The sequence below is a fragment of the Somniosus microcephalus genome, chromosome 21, assembly GCF_052327205.1.
Source record: "Somniosus microcephalus isolate GS21.2 chromosome 21, FLI_Smic_1.0, whole genome shotgun sequence".
NCBI classification, from domain to species: Eukaryota; Metazoa; Chordata; class Chondrichthyes; order Squaliformes; family Somniosidae; genus Somniosus; species Somniosus microcephalus.
This window is the reverse complement of record NC_141007.1, coordinates 41,364,811-41,381,592: the sequence shown is the minus strand read 5'-3', so window position 1 is coordinate 41,381,592 and position 16,782 is coordinate 41,364,811. Positions and strand designations below refer to the sequence as shown.

The 16,782-nt window shown below is 42.5% G+C and overlaps 1 protein-coding gene, 1 long non-coding RNA gene and 1 other non-coding gene across 3 annotated transcripts in view; 1 reads left to right on the top strand and 2 right to left on the bottom strand.

Moving 5' to 3' along the window:
* LOC147102732 (uncharacterized) overlaps positions 1 to 7,062 on the bottom strand; it is a 48,264-nt gene extending 41,202 nt beyond the window's left edge. The window contains exon 1 of the long non-coding RNA XR_015073077.1: positions 6,917 to 7,062. This is a non-coding gene — a long non-coding RNA (uncharacterized LOC147102732). The remainder of the gene's footprint in view (positions 1 to 6,916) is intronic.
* trnaq-uug (transfer RNA glutamine (anticodon UUG)) lies at positions 6,669 to 6,740 on the bottom strand. The gene has a single exon. It is a non-coding gene; the product is annotated as a tRNA-Gln (tRNA).
* Positions 7,063 to 7,114: 52 nt separating the features above from the next.
* Positions 7,115 to 15,300, top strand: mfsd6l (major facilitator superfamily domain containing 6-like). Its single transcript, XM_085963484.1, has 2 exons — positions 7,115 to 7,219; positions 9,589 to 15,300. Exon 2 carries the CDS (start codon positions 9,632 to 9,634, stop codon positions 11,582 to 11,584), a length of 1,953 nt encoding a protein of 650 aa, XP_085819610.1. The 5' UTR covers positions 7,115 to 7,219; positions 9,589 to 9,631; the 3' UTR covers positions 11,585 to 15,300.
* Positions 15,301 to 16,782: the final 1,482 nt, after the last annotated feature.

Sequence of the window (16,782 nt, the reverse complement as noted above, 5' to 3'; positions counted from 1 at the left end):
CAGGTAGGTGGAGCCATGGGCGGAGTCGGAGGTGGTCAGCCCAGGTATAACAGCGCGACAAGAGGCGACCTCGTATCGTGATACAACAGTGATAACGGTGATAACAATACAACAGTGATAACTATAGTGTAACGATAAAAGTGGTTTACCACAGTTGTATTTCACCAATAATTCAATAAAACCACTCAGACTTTGGGAAAGGAATGGTTGAAAAAGGACTGCATCTGGTGCTGTACTTTACCTCTGAATGTCTAAGTTTGAATCCACCCTGTGGACACATCATTGTGGATGGTGGAATTTGCTTCGCTGACCATGTTTCTAGAGGATAAAAAAGATGTGTCGTTCTGAGAGGCATCTGTGCCAGTTTGGGTGCTATTCTTCTGCTGCTGTACACCACCGCCTCAGTATGGTCAGGTATCTCTGTGGAAGCAGAACGCTGGGCAGCAATGAATTTGTTGGAGCCCTGGGTTATCTGGTTCCCCAACAAGGTAAATCCAGACAAGATAAATAGCCTGTTGTAGATGGGCTCTAGAAGCATGTGGTCCCTTAGTCAGAGCATTTGTTATAGAAGCTGTGGCCGAGTTTAGGATGGGGTGAGCTCTTCTGCAGAGGGCCCTGGAATGGCCACATTCTCCATGATGGGCTGCAGCTCAGTCAGCCAGTCATGCAGCACTGCTGGAGGTTATGTACTCCTTCATGGACACCCAGGCAGGCTGCTTGGCACACCCTCAAATGACTGTATGAATTACTGATGACGAGCTACCAAAGTAAAATTGAAGGTAGAGCTTGTGAGGACTGAATCCCTGTCCTCAGCAGTTGAAGGAATCCTCAAACTGGCCCTCCAGCCAACAGGTTACAGCTCTCCATTTCTGCCTTACACTTGCTCCACCTCACACATGCCCTATGCTTCACCGAGTGTTCCCTCCTGCAACCTATTAACTGACCCCCCACAGAGTGGATGTATCTGTGCCTTTGCAGGAGTGGGTGATGCAGGGTGCTGTGAGTTGCACATCGGGCTCTGTTTCATCCTGCTGTTGGGCAGCTACAGGAGCAGAAAAATGTATTTTAAAATGATGACAGTAACTGGCCCCTTGAAAAAGAGGCCAGCCACTCTTGTGTGTTATGTTACAGTGAATGCCTGTGTAAGTGAGTAAGGAGAACAAAAGTGAGAAACAAAGATGACACTCGTTATGAATTTGGGGAGGTCGACAGCGTTTTCCCCCCCGCCCCCCACCAACAAAAAAATATCTCTATAGCCTCCACACTCAGAATCTCCAGGGCCCTCTCCTCATCAGCCGTCAAGGGTTGCAGCTTAGGTGGCCCCTCCCATCTGTATGCATTGCCTCCTGTTTTGTGCTGCTTTACCTGCAAGAAGATAGTAATGCGACACATTAAAAAGAAGAATCTGAGATAAGACATTTGCTACCAAAGTACCTAGGCCAACAGCCATCTTAGACAAGTCTGAACATGATGTATGTAGGAATTTTGTGTTGATAACATGCCTGGTAATTGTTGCTCTCGGCAAGTAATGGGCCCCTTTGCCCTGGTGAAACATGGAGGTGCCTGTCTCTTTGGAAAGCAGATGAACAGTTGTGAGTAATGTACATTTCCCCTCTGCACTGCTGCCTCAAAATGAAGCAACATGTAAACAGAAATTACACTGAAAAAATTTGCAGTCTTAGCAAAATTGGGTTGGGAATCGGACCACCACCGGGTCAGGGATCAGACCCCCCTCCCCCCCTGCTCCCACTAGCAGCAGCAGAGGACTTGCGGCTGCAGTCTGCTCCGGAGTCCTCTCCACCCAACTGGAAGCCAAACCTGTCAATATGTATCTCCGTTCCTTCATAGTAACTGGGTCAAAATCCTGGAACTCCCACCTTAACAGCACTGTGGGAGTACCTTCACCACACTAGCTTTCAAAAGCACTTATAATAATTTGTCCGTGACTACACAAACCACTCTGGGTCCAGGTATATTGTGTATCAGTAAAACAGTCCGTGACTACACAAACCACTCTGGGTCCAGGTATATTGTGTATCAGTAAAACAGTCCGTGACTACACAAACCGCTCTGGGTCCAGGTATATTGTGTATCAGTAAAACAGTCCGTGACTACACAAACCACTCTGGGTACCGGTATATTGTGTATCAGTAAAACAGTCCGTGACTACACAAACCACTCTGGGTCCAGGTATATTGTGTATCAGTAAAACAGTCCGTGACTACACAAACCGCTCTGGGTCCAGGTATATTGTGTATCAGTAAAACAGTCCGTGACTACACAAACCGCTCTGGGTCCAGGTATATTGTGTATAAGTAAAACAGTCCGTGACTACACAAACCACTCTGGGTCCAGGTATACTGTGTATCAGTAAAAGAGGTTTATTAAGCATTAAACATGCAGTACAAAGAAGTAATACTGAACAAGGAGATGGTCAGTCTTGTTCGTTTGAGCCTCAGCGTTCCTTCCGAGTGACTGTGGTGCGGTCTCTTTATCCTCTTGCTGTGTTCTGTTGACTGAAGCTCGCTTCTCTGGTTTCTTGCTGTGTTTTGTTGACTGAAGCTCCTTCAACTCTGATTACGTGGTGCACGCTGCTTTCAGTGTTCAATATCTGTATCTTTATACCCTTTCTCTTCCTTTTGCCTACATGACAGTAATCAGCTATCTGACACCTGGTAAATGTCCCTCCTTTCCTTGTCAGTCACCTCATGACATTTTATGATCTTGTTGATTCCACTAGGTCTCCCTTTGTGCAGAACAAAGTGCCCTTATCTTTAGATGTTCTCTTTTCAAAGACCATTTCTCAAGATGTTGTCTGAACAGTCTGTCCATTTTATAGTGGTATCACTGAGGGATGCCTTCAATTCCTATCTCTCTTCTCTAATGCTTATCTCTTTTCCATAACATTACCAAATACCATGTCCCTGACAGTCTCCGTAGACTTAGCACTACATTTCATTACTTCAGTAATTGAAAACAGAGCGAGTTTGTCAGGTTGGCATAATTTCCCATCCTGCTTTGCTCTCAGCCATTCGCCATTTTATACAGGCTTTTAACATACAATTTCACATATTATAGTTATAAAAAAAGATTTTAGAATCTTAATAATGTTTACTAAATCATGCAGATACACCCTATCCTACAACACGGACTGCAGTGGTTCAGGAAGGCAGCTCAGCACCACCTTCTCAAGGGCAATTAGGGCTGGGCAATAAATGCTGGCCTTGCCAGTGATGCCCACATCCTGTGAACGAATAAATAAAAATATTGGGCTGACTCCGGGTGGGGAACCTATGAAGGATAAAAGTCGCACGCTGTGGAGTTAAAACACCACAACATGTGGGGAAACCCGTCCAAAACTCTGACCCGCCCATGTCAATATCGAGGCCTCAGACTTCAGAGTCTTGAAATACTCATTCCTCACATTTTATACTGTAAAATGCTATTACAGAGCCAGATTTAGCTCAGTTTCCAGTGACGGCTAAGCCCAAGCAGCCACCTATAAACTGACAATCAGATGCTCTTGACCACAGAGCTGCCCATCAAAGGAACCAGCGAGAATCGTTAGCTCTGCCTCTTTCACAGGCCTGGCCCACGTCTTCACACCAGGCACAGCAGTCGATCAAAGCCACTATTCCAGAATGTCAATCATCTAGAGTAGAATTTGGAATTGAAAGGATCCCCATTCAGGTATAATGAACAGTTAAACCATGAATTTCAAGGACTTCCAGTACTAGGCAGGTCCATGTCTTGCCCCGGGTTGTGAAGATTAGCTAGACTTTAAGGAAAATTGCATCCAACTTGAAAAATCCCCTCATAGTATCATGACTAGCAATAATAAATCCAATAAATAAGAGAAAAATGTATAATTGTTGTCACATGAAAATTGGATGTTCCATCAAAGGGATTCAAACATGATCAATTATCTTTTCTCTCCCTTTTTTTTTTACATAGGGTCATTGTCCCAAGCTGTGGAGAACAAGATAACTGTGGAATGAAACTCTTCAATGTGCTATTTTTAACATCCTGGTTAATACATTTGCATCAATATATGTGTCTGCAATTTTCATTGACTTGTTAACCCATATATGTGCAATCGCCGGTAGTAATCGTACTGTAGTTCAGTGATTCCCACTCAAATTCTATTATAAGAAAGTTAAAGTGGAACAGTTAAATGTAATGGGTCATGAAAGTACATGTTCTTTGACCCCCGTATTCACTCACAAAGCTGACATAATTCACTCATAATTATATAGCCGAATCATTTAATGGTAATTTATAAAAAATCATTTGCTAAAGGAAAAAGTAGTTGAGTTTCTGCAGTTTCCACATTCACAATAAATCTGAATGGAAACTATAACAGTCAGTTTGGGTCCTCTGCATAATGGTCAATCTGCTTCTGGAAGCCATATTGTTGTGTACCAATGGAAGAACTACGGAAGGATTATACAGAAAAGTAAATGCCAAAACTTTTCTCCTATTATTTATTTATTCTAACACAGAACTTATGAATTCTCAATTGTCAAATCTATTGGTTCTTCAAGCCACATGAGAAACATAATACTGCAGGTGCTGGAAATCTGAAACAAAAACAGAAAATGCTGGAAACACACAGCTTCCAAAACACTCATTTGCATCATCGCTCCAGGGATGACAAGGTTGCCCCAGTGTAATCAGCTCAAAAAATCTACAAAAAGTGCCCCCTTTTAATAAAGGTAACACCTATTAATAACTAATAAAACCAAAATCATTCAAAAAAAGGAAACTTAACAAATTGAATATTGGCCCTGAAATTGCGTTTTCCTGAGAGTACGCCGTCGTAATCCATTTGAAAGGTCCCGAAATTTCTGGGTTTCCGCATTTGCACATGTGCGAAATCCAGCACTTGTGATCTGTCAAGGTATGCCTTGACAGATCATCCAAACTGCATGTAAACTCAGTATTGCTAGTGCAGAGTTGGACTATTTACCCACCAAACACTTACGCAGCTGGTAAAAGTTGGCATAGGGCTTGCTTGAATCAGCATAAGGGTATATATAAGCCTTAAATTAAACATTTAAAAATCCAAAATTATGCACATACACTATTAACGAGTTTATGCAAATATTGGCAAAAATTATTTATTAAAAAATTACAATTTTACTGAGGTTTGTGCAAAGGACTTTTGAATAAAATTGTAATTCAGTACATTTATGTTTATTAGAATTATGTACATTGTCTAATTATTTGGGGATTCCATTGTATATAATTAGGGGATTCCCTTCATAAATGACTGCAATGGAATCCTCCTTTGTGATTGGAGGACCGGGTCCACGTGATCCCAGGGATGCTTTTGAACCGCCTGCATCCCTGGGATCCGTGAGTCTTTACACTGTCCTCCGCCAAGAGGTCCAAGACCGCAACTCTACGCAGTCTGGGTGCCTGGAGGTAGGTTCGTAAAGGTTTTGCGGATCGGAGGCGTATGCTTGCGACTGCAATTTCTAGCCCATTATTTCCCTTATCCACTACACACGCCAGTCCCTGCTGTTAGCAGTGTGCCAATCAGGCTTTAAAACACCTCGATTTTAAAATTCTCGTCCTTCTTTTCAAATACCTCCATGACCTCGCCCCTCCCTATCTCTGTAACCTCCTCCAGCCATACAACCGTCTGCGATATCTGTGCTCCTCCAATTCTGGCCTCTTGAGCATCCCCGATTTACATTGCTCCACCATTGGTGGCTGTGCCTTCAGCTGCCTTAGCCCTAAACTCTGGAGTTCACTCCCTAAACTTCTCCGCCTCTCTACCTCTCTTTCCTCCCTTAAGATGCTACTTAAAACCTACCTCTTTGACCAAGCATCTGCCCTAATATCTCCTTATGTGGCTTGGTGTCAAATTTTGTCTGACTACGTGTCTGTGAAGCGCCTTGGGACGTTTTACTACGTTAAAGGCGCTATATAATTGCAAGTTAGTGTAAGGAAGAAGGAAGGAAGACTTGCATTTCTATAGCGCATGTCCTCAGGACGTCGCAAAGCGCTTTACAGCCAACAAAATACTTTTGGAGTAAAAACAGAAAATGCTGTACTCAGCAGGTCAGACAGCATCTGTGGAGAGAGAAACAGAGTTAACGTTTCAGGTCGATGACCTTCATCAGAACCTTTGGAGTAGAAACATAGAAGATAGGAGTAGGCCATTCGGCCCCTCGAGCCTGCTCCACCATTCAATGCGATCATGGCTGATCATCCAAGTTCAGTACCCGGTCCCTGCCTTCTTCCCATACCCCTTGATCCCTTTAGCCTTAAGAAATATATCCAACTCCTTCTTGTATTTAATGAATTGGCCTGAGTGTAGTCACTGTTGTAATGTAGGAAACGCAGCAGCCAATTTGCACACAGCAAACTCACACAAAATGTGATAATGACCAGATAATCTGTTTTTGTGATGCTGATTGAGGGATAAATATTGGCCAGGACACCAGGGGATAACTCACTTGCTCTTCTTCGAAATAGCGCCATGGGATCTTTTGCGCCCACCTGAAAGAGCAGACGGGGCATCGGTTTAACGTCTCATCTGAAAGATGGCACCTCCGACAGTGCAGCACTCCTTCAGCACGCACTTCAGCCATAGATTTTTGTGTTCAAGTCTCTTGAACCCACAACTCGGTGCTACCCCACTCTGACAATATAACTAAAGGTTCCACCGAGATTTGAACTCGGATCGCTAGATTCAAAGTCCAGAGTGCTAACCATTACACCATGGAACCACCATGATGCAAAAAGCTGTGGAACTCACTGCCTAGTTCATCTTCGCCACTGTTCGTTTTTTTTAATAATGTATAAATAACGGCGGGCGCCGTGAACTCGCCATCATTTTTGCCCTCAGTTTCTGGGCCAATGATCTAGTGGGTAAAATGATATCCAGCAGGTCCCGCCTACTTACTGTATTTTGTTTTGCAGTGGCAATGACCAGGCTGCAGGTGGTGGTGTTGCGGGAGGTCTCGCTGCCCTCCAACCGGAGCAGCCGCTCCGCCCGGCCCTGCCCCGTCCGCCAACAGGCGAGTCCCCGAGGCGACAACAGACAAAGAAATCGTTAGAAAATCCTTTTTTTTTAAATTCAAGTGCGGGCGCTGAACAGTGGGCACGTGACATATGACGTAGTGACGTATGACGTGCCTGCGAAATCGCCGGCAGCTTCCGGGGTATCGGCTCCGTCCCTCTGTTGCGGAGGCCCGAATCAGTGCAGGTACCGCGCCCGGGAGGGTTGGTCAGTCAGGGAGGGCGGCCGTTCGTTCGTTGTCAGGCGACGCGGTGGCACCCCCGCGGCCGAGTGGCTGGCTGGCAGGCAAGAGCTGGGTCGGGAGCAACAGCCGAGTGCACCGGAGCTCCCTTTTAGAAGTTGGCCTGTTGGTTTGGGGAGTGATGTGGGAACAGCCCTTATTTAAAGTGTTTCATGTTTCCTCCTAGCTGGCGCTGATTGTGCGGGCCGCTCCCCACCCACCATGTCCTGACCGACCTGTTACAGGGCTTTCTACTAATACCTGTCCAAAACTTCTTCCTCATTTATCATTTTATTCCAGGCTACCTTCAATGTTCCAACAAGAAGTTGCATTTGGGTGGCGCCTGCAACTTCAACAAATATCCCAAGGTGCTTCAGAGCGCAGGCAAAAAACAAATTGGAAGTTGCGCCAAAGGAGATATTAGGAAGGGTTTGGTCAGAGGTCGGTTCTAAAGGAGGGTCTGAAAATGAGGTCATTATCACACTGCTGTTTGGGGGAGCTTGCTGTGCGCAAATTGGCTGCTGTGTTTCCTACATTACGGGTACTGAACTTGGATGATCAGCCATGATTGCATTGAATGGCGGAGCAGGCTCGAGGGGCCGAATGGCCTACTCCTACTCCTATCTTCTATGTTTCTATTACAACAGCGACTACACCTCGACAGTACTTCATTGGCTGTTGAGCACTTTAGGACGTCCGGTGGTCCTGAAAGACGCCGTATAAATGCATATATTTTCTTTTAGAGGGAGCTGCTGAAGGTGCAACCACCAATTGTAGGGCAGCAAGAGGGGGAGCTACACAAGAGGACAGAAGTGGAGGAACGAGAGTTTTGGTGCAGGTTACAAATTTGGGGAGGGGTGGGGCCGTGAAGGGGTTTGAACAAGATGAGAATTTTAAATCTAAGGCATTGAGTGGAGCAGGAGCCAATGTGGGTCAGCAAGAACCGAGTGAGAAGGACCGTGCAGGGTAGGATATGGGCAGCAGAGTTCTGAATGAGCTAAGGTTTACCGAGAGGCTAACCAGGGGAGCATTGGAATAGTCGACTGTGGAAGGTACGAAGCATGGATAAGGATTTCAGCGGCAGAGGTGGCTGATGTTACGGAAGTTGATGTAGGTGGTATTCTGATGGAGAAGGTATGAGGTTGGAAGCTCAATTTGAGGTGCAGGAAAGATGTGGAGCACGTGCATTGGAGGAGAATGGTGTGGTCATCCTTGTCAAAAGCTGCAGATAGGTTGAGGGAGGATAATGCTGCACAGTCACAATCACAGCGAATGTCGTTCATGACTTTATTTATGGCCATTTCAGTGCAATGATAGGGGCAGAAACTTGATTGGAAAGATCCAAACAGAGTTGTGGGAGTGATGGGTGCAGATTTGGGAGGCGATAACATATTCAAGAACTTTGGAGAGGAAAGGGAGATTGGAAATGAAGTAGTTTGCAAGGACAGAAGGGTCAAAGGTGGGCTTTTTTGAGGAAAGGATGGCAGTTTTGAAAGCAAGAGGGTCAGTACCTGAGGGGAGGAAACCATTTACAATATTGGGTAGCTTGTGGGACCAGAAAGGGAATTTGAGTGGTCAGTAGTTTAGTGGGAATGGGGTCGTAGGAGTTGTCTCGTGGACAAGAGCTTGTAGAGGGCATAACGGAAGATAGGAGAGGAACTGGAGAAAGTCATGAGTTTAGGGCTAGGGCAGGGGGAACCTGGGGGAAGTTTTGCCTTGGGAAGAGCATGGAAAGCAGCTGAGGCAGATGAATGGATGGTCTCAAACATCGTGATAATAAAGAATTCTATGATCAACTCTCCTTGGAGATGAAGGTGGAGGATGTAGGGGGAGAGTGGTTTAAGGATATGGCTGGTGGTAGAGAAAAGAAGCTGGGGCTAGCACTGTTGCCTCACAGCGCCAGAGACCCGGGTTCGAATCCGGCCTCGGGCGACTGTGTGGAGTTTGCACATTCTCCCCGTGTTTGCGTGGGTTTGCTCCGGTTTCCTCCCACAGTCCAAAGATGTGCGGGTTAGGTTGATTGGCTATGATAAATTGACCGTTAGTGTTAGGGGGATTAAATACGTGGGGTTACGGGGATCGGGTGGGATATGTGTCGGTGCAGGCTCGATGGGCCGAAATGGCCTCTATCTGCACTGTGGGGTTTCTGTGATTCTGAAGATGACCCAAATATAGTGTGCCAAGTAAGCTTTAATGTTTTTGTGAGACAGGCTTTTCACACTTCAAGCATAATTAGGAACATTCTGTTACTTGTGTAGTCTGTAAGATATATTGCTTGCATAGATCTTGTATTAAATGTATATTGTTCAGTAATGTAATTTTGTTTGTTTTTCAGACAGCTAACTAGGAATGTTTGGTAGACGGTGAAGCCAAGAACCATGAAGAGAAATAAACAGTGGAATGTCAGCAAAGCACTGGCTCTTGCCAGTCTCTATCATTTTCTTTATTGTGCAGCAAAAGCATGTGTAATTCCATTTCTTACCATATACTTCAGGCAGCTTGGCTTGACTGCACCATTTGTCGGCATTGTCATGGGAACAAAGTATTTTATATCCCTGCTTTGTGCTCCCTTCTGGTCTTACTGTGCTAGACGCCATAACAAAAGAAGAATTCTTGTACTAGGTTCCCTGTTGTCATCAATAGGAGCAGGCCTTCTACTCACACTCATTCCACCTGTAGATAAGGAAATAGAGTTCAAATTCTGTAACAGTAGTATGTATGCAAAAAACAGTTGGAATCAAAACTTAAGACCAGAAGACAAAGACCATGTAGATGATTTTGAGATGAATAAAATTCCACATACCATCCTTCCAACAATGGTGGATGGCTTGTTAAAACTGCACTCTAGTTCAACACTCCATAATGTAAACCATACTGAAATGAAAGAGAAACTCCAGTTGCTGACCACGGTGGAACCACCTGTTACGAACAGCATAACCAAACAGCCATATAAAACTGAGCTGAGTAATATTACAAATTCAGAAGTCCGAGCTCCATCAGAAGATGTGGGTAGTGCAAAAGATGCAGATGATCATCTTCAATCAAAACGGAACCAATTTCTGCCTCTTGAAGACTCTGGCGATGCAAGAGGTATGGGAGAAGCTGCCAATCATCTTACTGTTATAAAAAATAGCAAGGAGGAAAACAACAGTTTAGATATTTATTCCAGTACAGCGAACAGTCCCCTTGTGAAAAGGGATGCTGCTTTGAAGACCAGTTCTGAAGACAGAAAAAAAAAGCGACAGATCAGTGCTGTGCCTACTCGCAATCTTAAAATTCTGGATAACCAGCACCAGATATTTATGCTTATTTTATTAGCTGTATCTTTATGGGAGGTTCTAGCATCAACTCTGGATTGGGTTGCAGATGATGGGCTTTATGACTACCTGGACTTTGTTGACTCGGTTGACCGCTATGGCCGACAGTGGATTTGGGGTTACTTGGGCACAGCTGGAGCAGCTTTTAGTATTGGCATCCTTGTGGACCGGCTGAGTTGCTTCCTCAACGCACATACTTCTAGAACTGCAGTGCACTTTTACGGCTATGCTGCCCTGATGACATTGGCACTACTTGTTGCTGTGTTCTATCCGATTCACACAGCTAAGAAAAATGACATGGTAAACCGTACTGTCAAAGGATTGCACCTGTTGGGAAGTGATGGAAGGGCTATCTTGTATGTAATCACAGTCTTCATCACTGGAGCTATTGGATCGACAGTAAACAACTTCCTCTTCTGGCAAATGCAGAACAAAGGGAGCAGTGAGGCATATATGGGCATTGCAGTAGCAATTGGCTTTATTGCTGAAGTTCTGCTTTTCCTTTTCAAAGACAAAATGTTAAAGATCCTTTCAGTCTCTGGTACAGTGGCATTTGGACTAATTTGCCTTGCATCTCAGCTGCTCTATTATTCATTCCTCTGGGCCTCTTGGGCAGTCCTGCCTATTCAAGTCTTGAATGCTTTTAGCAGTGGTGCCTTGTGGTGGGCTGTTTTGAGTCAGTGTAATGATCTAGCGACCCCTGGTATTGAAAGAACACTCTATAAAATCTACCATGGGCTATCCTTTGGTCTAGGTGCGAGTTCTGGCAGCTTTTGCAGTGGGTTCATTGTGGCTAGTTTTGGCATAGAAAGGCTTTACCAAGCATGCTCTGTTACTGCTACACTTTGGGCGATAGTGTTCCTCATTGTACAGTCCAGAATTCCTCGGCAAAAGAGGTTAAACTACTCACGACTGTTGGCGGCTGATACCAGTGATATGAGTGACTCCGATGATGAACAAGATAAAGATTGGCTTGTTAAAGCCCTGAAAAATGATGACTTTTTACAGAAATAACTAGATTACTAAGTTTATCTCTTTAGCCTGTTCCCTATTGATTATATAAGAAATCTACATCTTTAGCACACATGCTCTGGTTGTTGCTTTAAGGATCCAAGCCAAAGTATATAGTCGACTACTGGAATAGAAATTTTTGGGTGAGAATTTAAGGTTAAATGACTTGTGCTGTTAAATACTGTATACAAATTCTACTTCAGTGGGTTTTTCATTTTTTGAGGCTGGCTCTTTTATCTACAAAACTAAGATTCAGGTTTTTTTTTATAGGCAAATTATGGGAATTTGACAGTTTTTGAATAAATTAGAATATTTGTTTTAAATGGAAATATTCCTTCACTAGTTGTTAGACCATAACTATGATGACTGGGTGTAATTTCTTATGCAGTGTCTTCAGTTAATCTAATATAAAACTGCTGTATAATATACTTCTGTGCCTACTCTCATTGACATAGTGAACACTAGGCGGGCCAGAGATGTACTGGACTGAATATATTTTATCATCCACAATTCCATTGCTTTTAATGCGAAAAGGAAGTGCTACGGAGGGTCCACTTCTACTTCACTTAATGTACAAAAATAATTTATCTCAAAATTGCATTTATACAGCACCTTTACCTTATCATGCTCTCCAGACATCCCAAAACGTTTCATATCCAACAAATTACATTTGTTGTCCTTGTGCTCCTGTCTCTCTTTTTGTGTTTCCCTTTTCTTTCCTCCTTATTTTTCTCTTTCTCTTCCCCCTCCTTGGAGCATCAGTGGATATTATCCACAGCCATATTCATATACTTCCTCTTGATTAGCTGCAAACCCATCATTGGCAGAGGTTTGGATCAAGTTCCCTGTTCACCCTTTTTTGGTGGGAAATGGTATACCGTGTGGAGGGACAAAAAGGGGGGATTGAGACAAGTTCTTTTCATTAAAAAAAAGAGGTATGAGCAATTATTCCATAATTCATGTTCTTTAACTTAATATATTTTAAAAATTCCTATGATATAGAATATTTGGGAATCTTGGACAGATTAGTGTTTCTGCATCCTGTGCACTATCGTAATCTGTTCCTGGTGTAATCATATCCTCTTGCTAGATTTTCTTTGCTTATTAAGAGTAACGGTCAAAAGCAATTCAGGTTAGGTTTGAAATAAAAATGGAAAATGCTGGACATACAATACAGGTCTATCAGCATTTGAAAAGAAAAAGGTCAAGTTGTTTTAGGTGGAAATGTTTGTCAGAATTGATGCATGATGCAGTGATCCAACATAGAGAGCAAGGGAGAAAAACATGTAACAGTCAAGAGTACAGATACGCTAACTGCTATTATAAACGGGCAGCTATTTTATAAACGGGCAGCTTTGTTTTTTTTATAAACTGGAAAGAGATGAAAAGTGCTAGATGATTTTCCAGATTAGATGAATCAGTTAAGCATTAATGCCACTTTATGCTGCACCAAGTGTTTTCTCTGTCTTGCCAACAATCCAGTTGAGTCAGCCAGCAACTCAGTTAGTGTGTTTAGCATTTGCAGATTGATTATATTAGCTTAAAATCACTTTATTCTTCTCACAAAGTACCTGCAGAACAGACAGGTTTGCTGGTGACTCAGTGAAGCTAGTGTATAACAGCCATACAACTGAGAAGTCCCTATATTTGATTTCTGGTCTTTGCTGAGTTCGCTGACCAAAGCTACAATTAGCCGCAGCTTCTCTTGTTGAGGATGCGGAACCCTGGTTGATGCTTCCTGTTCTTGATGGTGATTCAGTGATGCCCTGCTGAAAAGTGCATGCAAGTGAATGCTTTGTGAGAATGGGATTGACCTAGGCTATGATGCCCTCCCCCCCCCCCCCCCCCCTCTACTTCTCCAGAGTCAAATAGCCTGATGACATTGTGTAGACTGGCATGAAGATTGGCTGCTTGGGTGAGGCACCAGAGGGAGACTGGTGCACTTTGTACTGTACCCCAGCAGGAATCATTGCCTTCCAGAAAGGAAGGGAATTTTTTTTTAAACCTGTAGCAAACAAGCTCAGCAAAAGCACATCCTCTGAGGACTTGCACAACACATTTTGTAAGGTTGGATATTCTGCATGAAATGAGTTGTACATGTAAAATCATACAGCACAGAAGGAGTGCTTTTGTCCCATTGTGTACGTGTGCTGGCTCTTTGAAAGAGCTATCCAATTAGTTCACTATACTCTAGACATTTTCTATTTTCCTCCTGGATTCCTTTGCCATTCAAGCTTCTATTATTTGAACTGAGGTACCTTTTTTTTTTTGGCGTGTGATATTTTTGTTCACGCTCTCCATTTTCATTTTTTTTTTAAACTTCTAGCGGTTACTTTGTCTCCCCAATGTAATAGAACAGAACTGTTTCTCAGCTGGTAGGTCAGGCAAGGAGATGATCTGCTTCAAAGACCAATATCACTTCAAAACCAGGTGCAGGGCGCTTCACTCCATGCATCCCAGCTATGAACCCTCCGTACTAGAATATGATAATACATTAATGAAATATGCCAACTACGTTTACAATTAACTTTTTTTATAAAGTAAAATATAGCCATACAGTGAAACCATCTTTGTTAGCTGCTTATGGTGGGTGGGGTTACTTGATTTACAAATCTAGGATTTGTTTAGAAAAGTTTTATATGCAATTTGGAAACGAGAACAGAATCTTTGCACAAGTATCTTATGCCTCTGCCTATTAGCATGGCAAGTAATAGCACGGGGGTTGGGGGAGTGAGGAACTTCATTCACACTTCCTCAAAGAATAAACATTCTAGCGTTAGTGCATTGAGATATACAGTACCATTGTAGTTGCATTTGAAAAGAAAATACTGTGAATGTATACTACCTGAACAATATATTACTTCCGAACTCTAACTATAATTATATATGTCACAAATGCAGATCATCTGTACTATGGTGGTGTTTCATTATTAAATTAATGCACCACTGAAAGAAGCTGTTGTAATAGCACTACCTTATCTCAGTTGAAAAGCTGAATGCACTGTTTACTTTTTGGGGAAAAGCTTTTTACATTTTGAGTTTGAATATATAAAACTTCCCCATTGTTTTTCTTTTTACAATGAAGGTAAAGTAAGAGTCGATGTTTCCTTGAAGAAAAAAATCTTCAATAAATGGGCCAATTAGCCCTAGGATTTAAGTGAGCTAGTATAAAATTTGAAATTGATGCATGCCTGACTTTTTTTCCTTTTCTGGAATTAAAAACAGTTCTTAAAAAAAAAAAAAAAAAGCACTGTTTATAGCATTATCCATATTATTTTTAGTTGATTCTAGTCAGGCTTTGTTCCGCTGTTGCATTTATTGGTAATAAGAGGAACCAGCATTGCTGATTTTTTTAATTGTAGGAAATGTGGGAAAAATCAGCTTCAAATATCATATTTGATTGAGGTTTGCCGCCACTAGTATGGGGTTGAAAGGGGAGAAGATTTTTTACAAATGTTTTTTGTGGTTAGACTTTGATACACTGGTAAAATAAAATTGAATGTGCCTTGCCCGGGGAGGGATGGTATGTTTCTGTCTTCCATGTAATATTGCAAATTGTGCAGTGGGCAATTGAAACTGCACTTTTTAGTTGGTAACCACTGTTGTATAATGGTGTATTTGATTAAATATCTCTCTTAGTAAATGTACTAGTAAATTATTTATTGGACTGGTGACTGGATATACTGATTTTTAAATACAGTAGATGATTTTATTGAAAACTGGTCAATCCTGTCTTTTTTGCTTAGTTTGTCAATTTTATTGTTAACTCGTGGATTACACATTTTTGATGAACACACATAAGCCAAATTCTGTGTTTCAGAGCAATGTTGGAGGCTAAAAGAGAAATATATTAATTACAATTATACCTATATTTCCTTTTTAAGTTTGAGTATCATACATGAGATTTGAAACTATAAATATAGCTAACTTTGCCATAATTGGAACCCAGTTAGTATTGTACTGAATTTGAATGATTAAAAGTTAAAAATTCAGCTTTGATTAACAGCATTGTTTAGTCACCAATTGGGGAGCTTATTAAATTTTAGTTTGATATAATTTATTTTGCTGTTTTTGTTTCCAACGCTATGAGTTACTCTTTACACAACCAGAAGAAACTGCTAGGATACTTAGCCCTGTACGAGATTTCTTTGCTTGAGCTATATGCTCTTCCAGTTTCTGCACCATGTTAGTGTGCATTCCCTTTTTCTGGTTGTCTACTGGCTACTGCTATGAGGCAAGGTGGCTCTTAATATGTTCATGTAGTTTAATAGGTCATTAAGGTTGTTGTCACCTGATAGCTGCCTGATTTTGTTTTCACTAAAGGAATATGCAGTAAGGTGATAAACCGATTTGTGTCTGATGTTTACTCAGATGGAATCTGCAGACATCCTCTGTGTCATAAGTATCTGGCAACTTTGATTTTGAAATCTAATTTTTTTGATTTCCTTTGTTTCTGGTTGAATGCCAATAGGCACGCTAGCACAAAAGGTTTTATTAAAGAATCCAATTTATGTTCAGGACTCAATTTTGTGATTAAAAGACAGTTTGCAGAATCTGTTGAAACAGGCGATATCTGGAGAATGTCCCAAGACAGCTCAAATCACCAAGGCCAAACCTGCAAGGCTGTAACTCTCGTCATGTAGAATAGCCTTCACAGAAATCACAGAAATCACAGAAACCCCACAGTGCAGATAGAGGCCATTTCGGCCCATCGAGCCTGCACCGACACATATCCCACCCAATCCCCGTAACCCCTACACCAACACATATCCCACCCTATCCCTGTAATGCCACGTATTTAATCCCCTAACACTAAGGGTCAATTTATCATAGCCAATCAACCTAACCCGCACATCTTTGGACTGTGGGAGGAAACCGGAGCACCCGGAGAAAACCCACGCAAACACGGGGAGAATGTGCAAACTCCACACAGACAGTCACCCGAGGCCGGATTCGAACCCGGGTTCCTGGCGCTGTGAGGCAACAGTGCTAACCACTAGGCCACCGTGCTGCCCTTGTGTAGGGTTAATCTTCAAATATATATGATGCTTCTGTTAGGTGACTATGTTTAACTTTTATATGCTTAAAAGGACAGTTTTTGTTGAGACCCACTCTTTGGAATGCTGAGTTGATGTAATTAGCTGTGAAACCAAGAGTGAAGGTCATGGAGAAGGTGATGTAATGGCCTTTTAGTTGAGCTT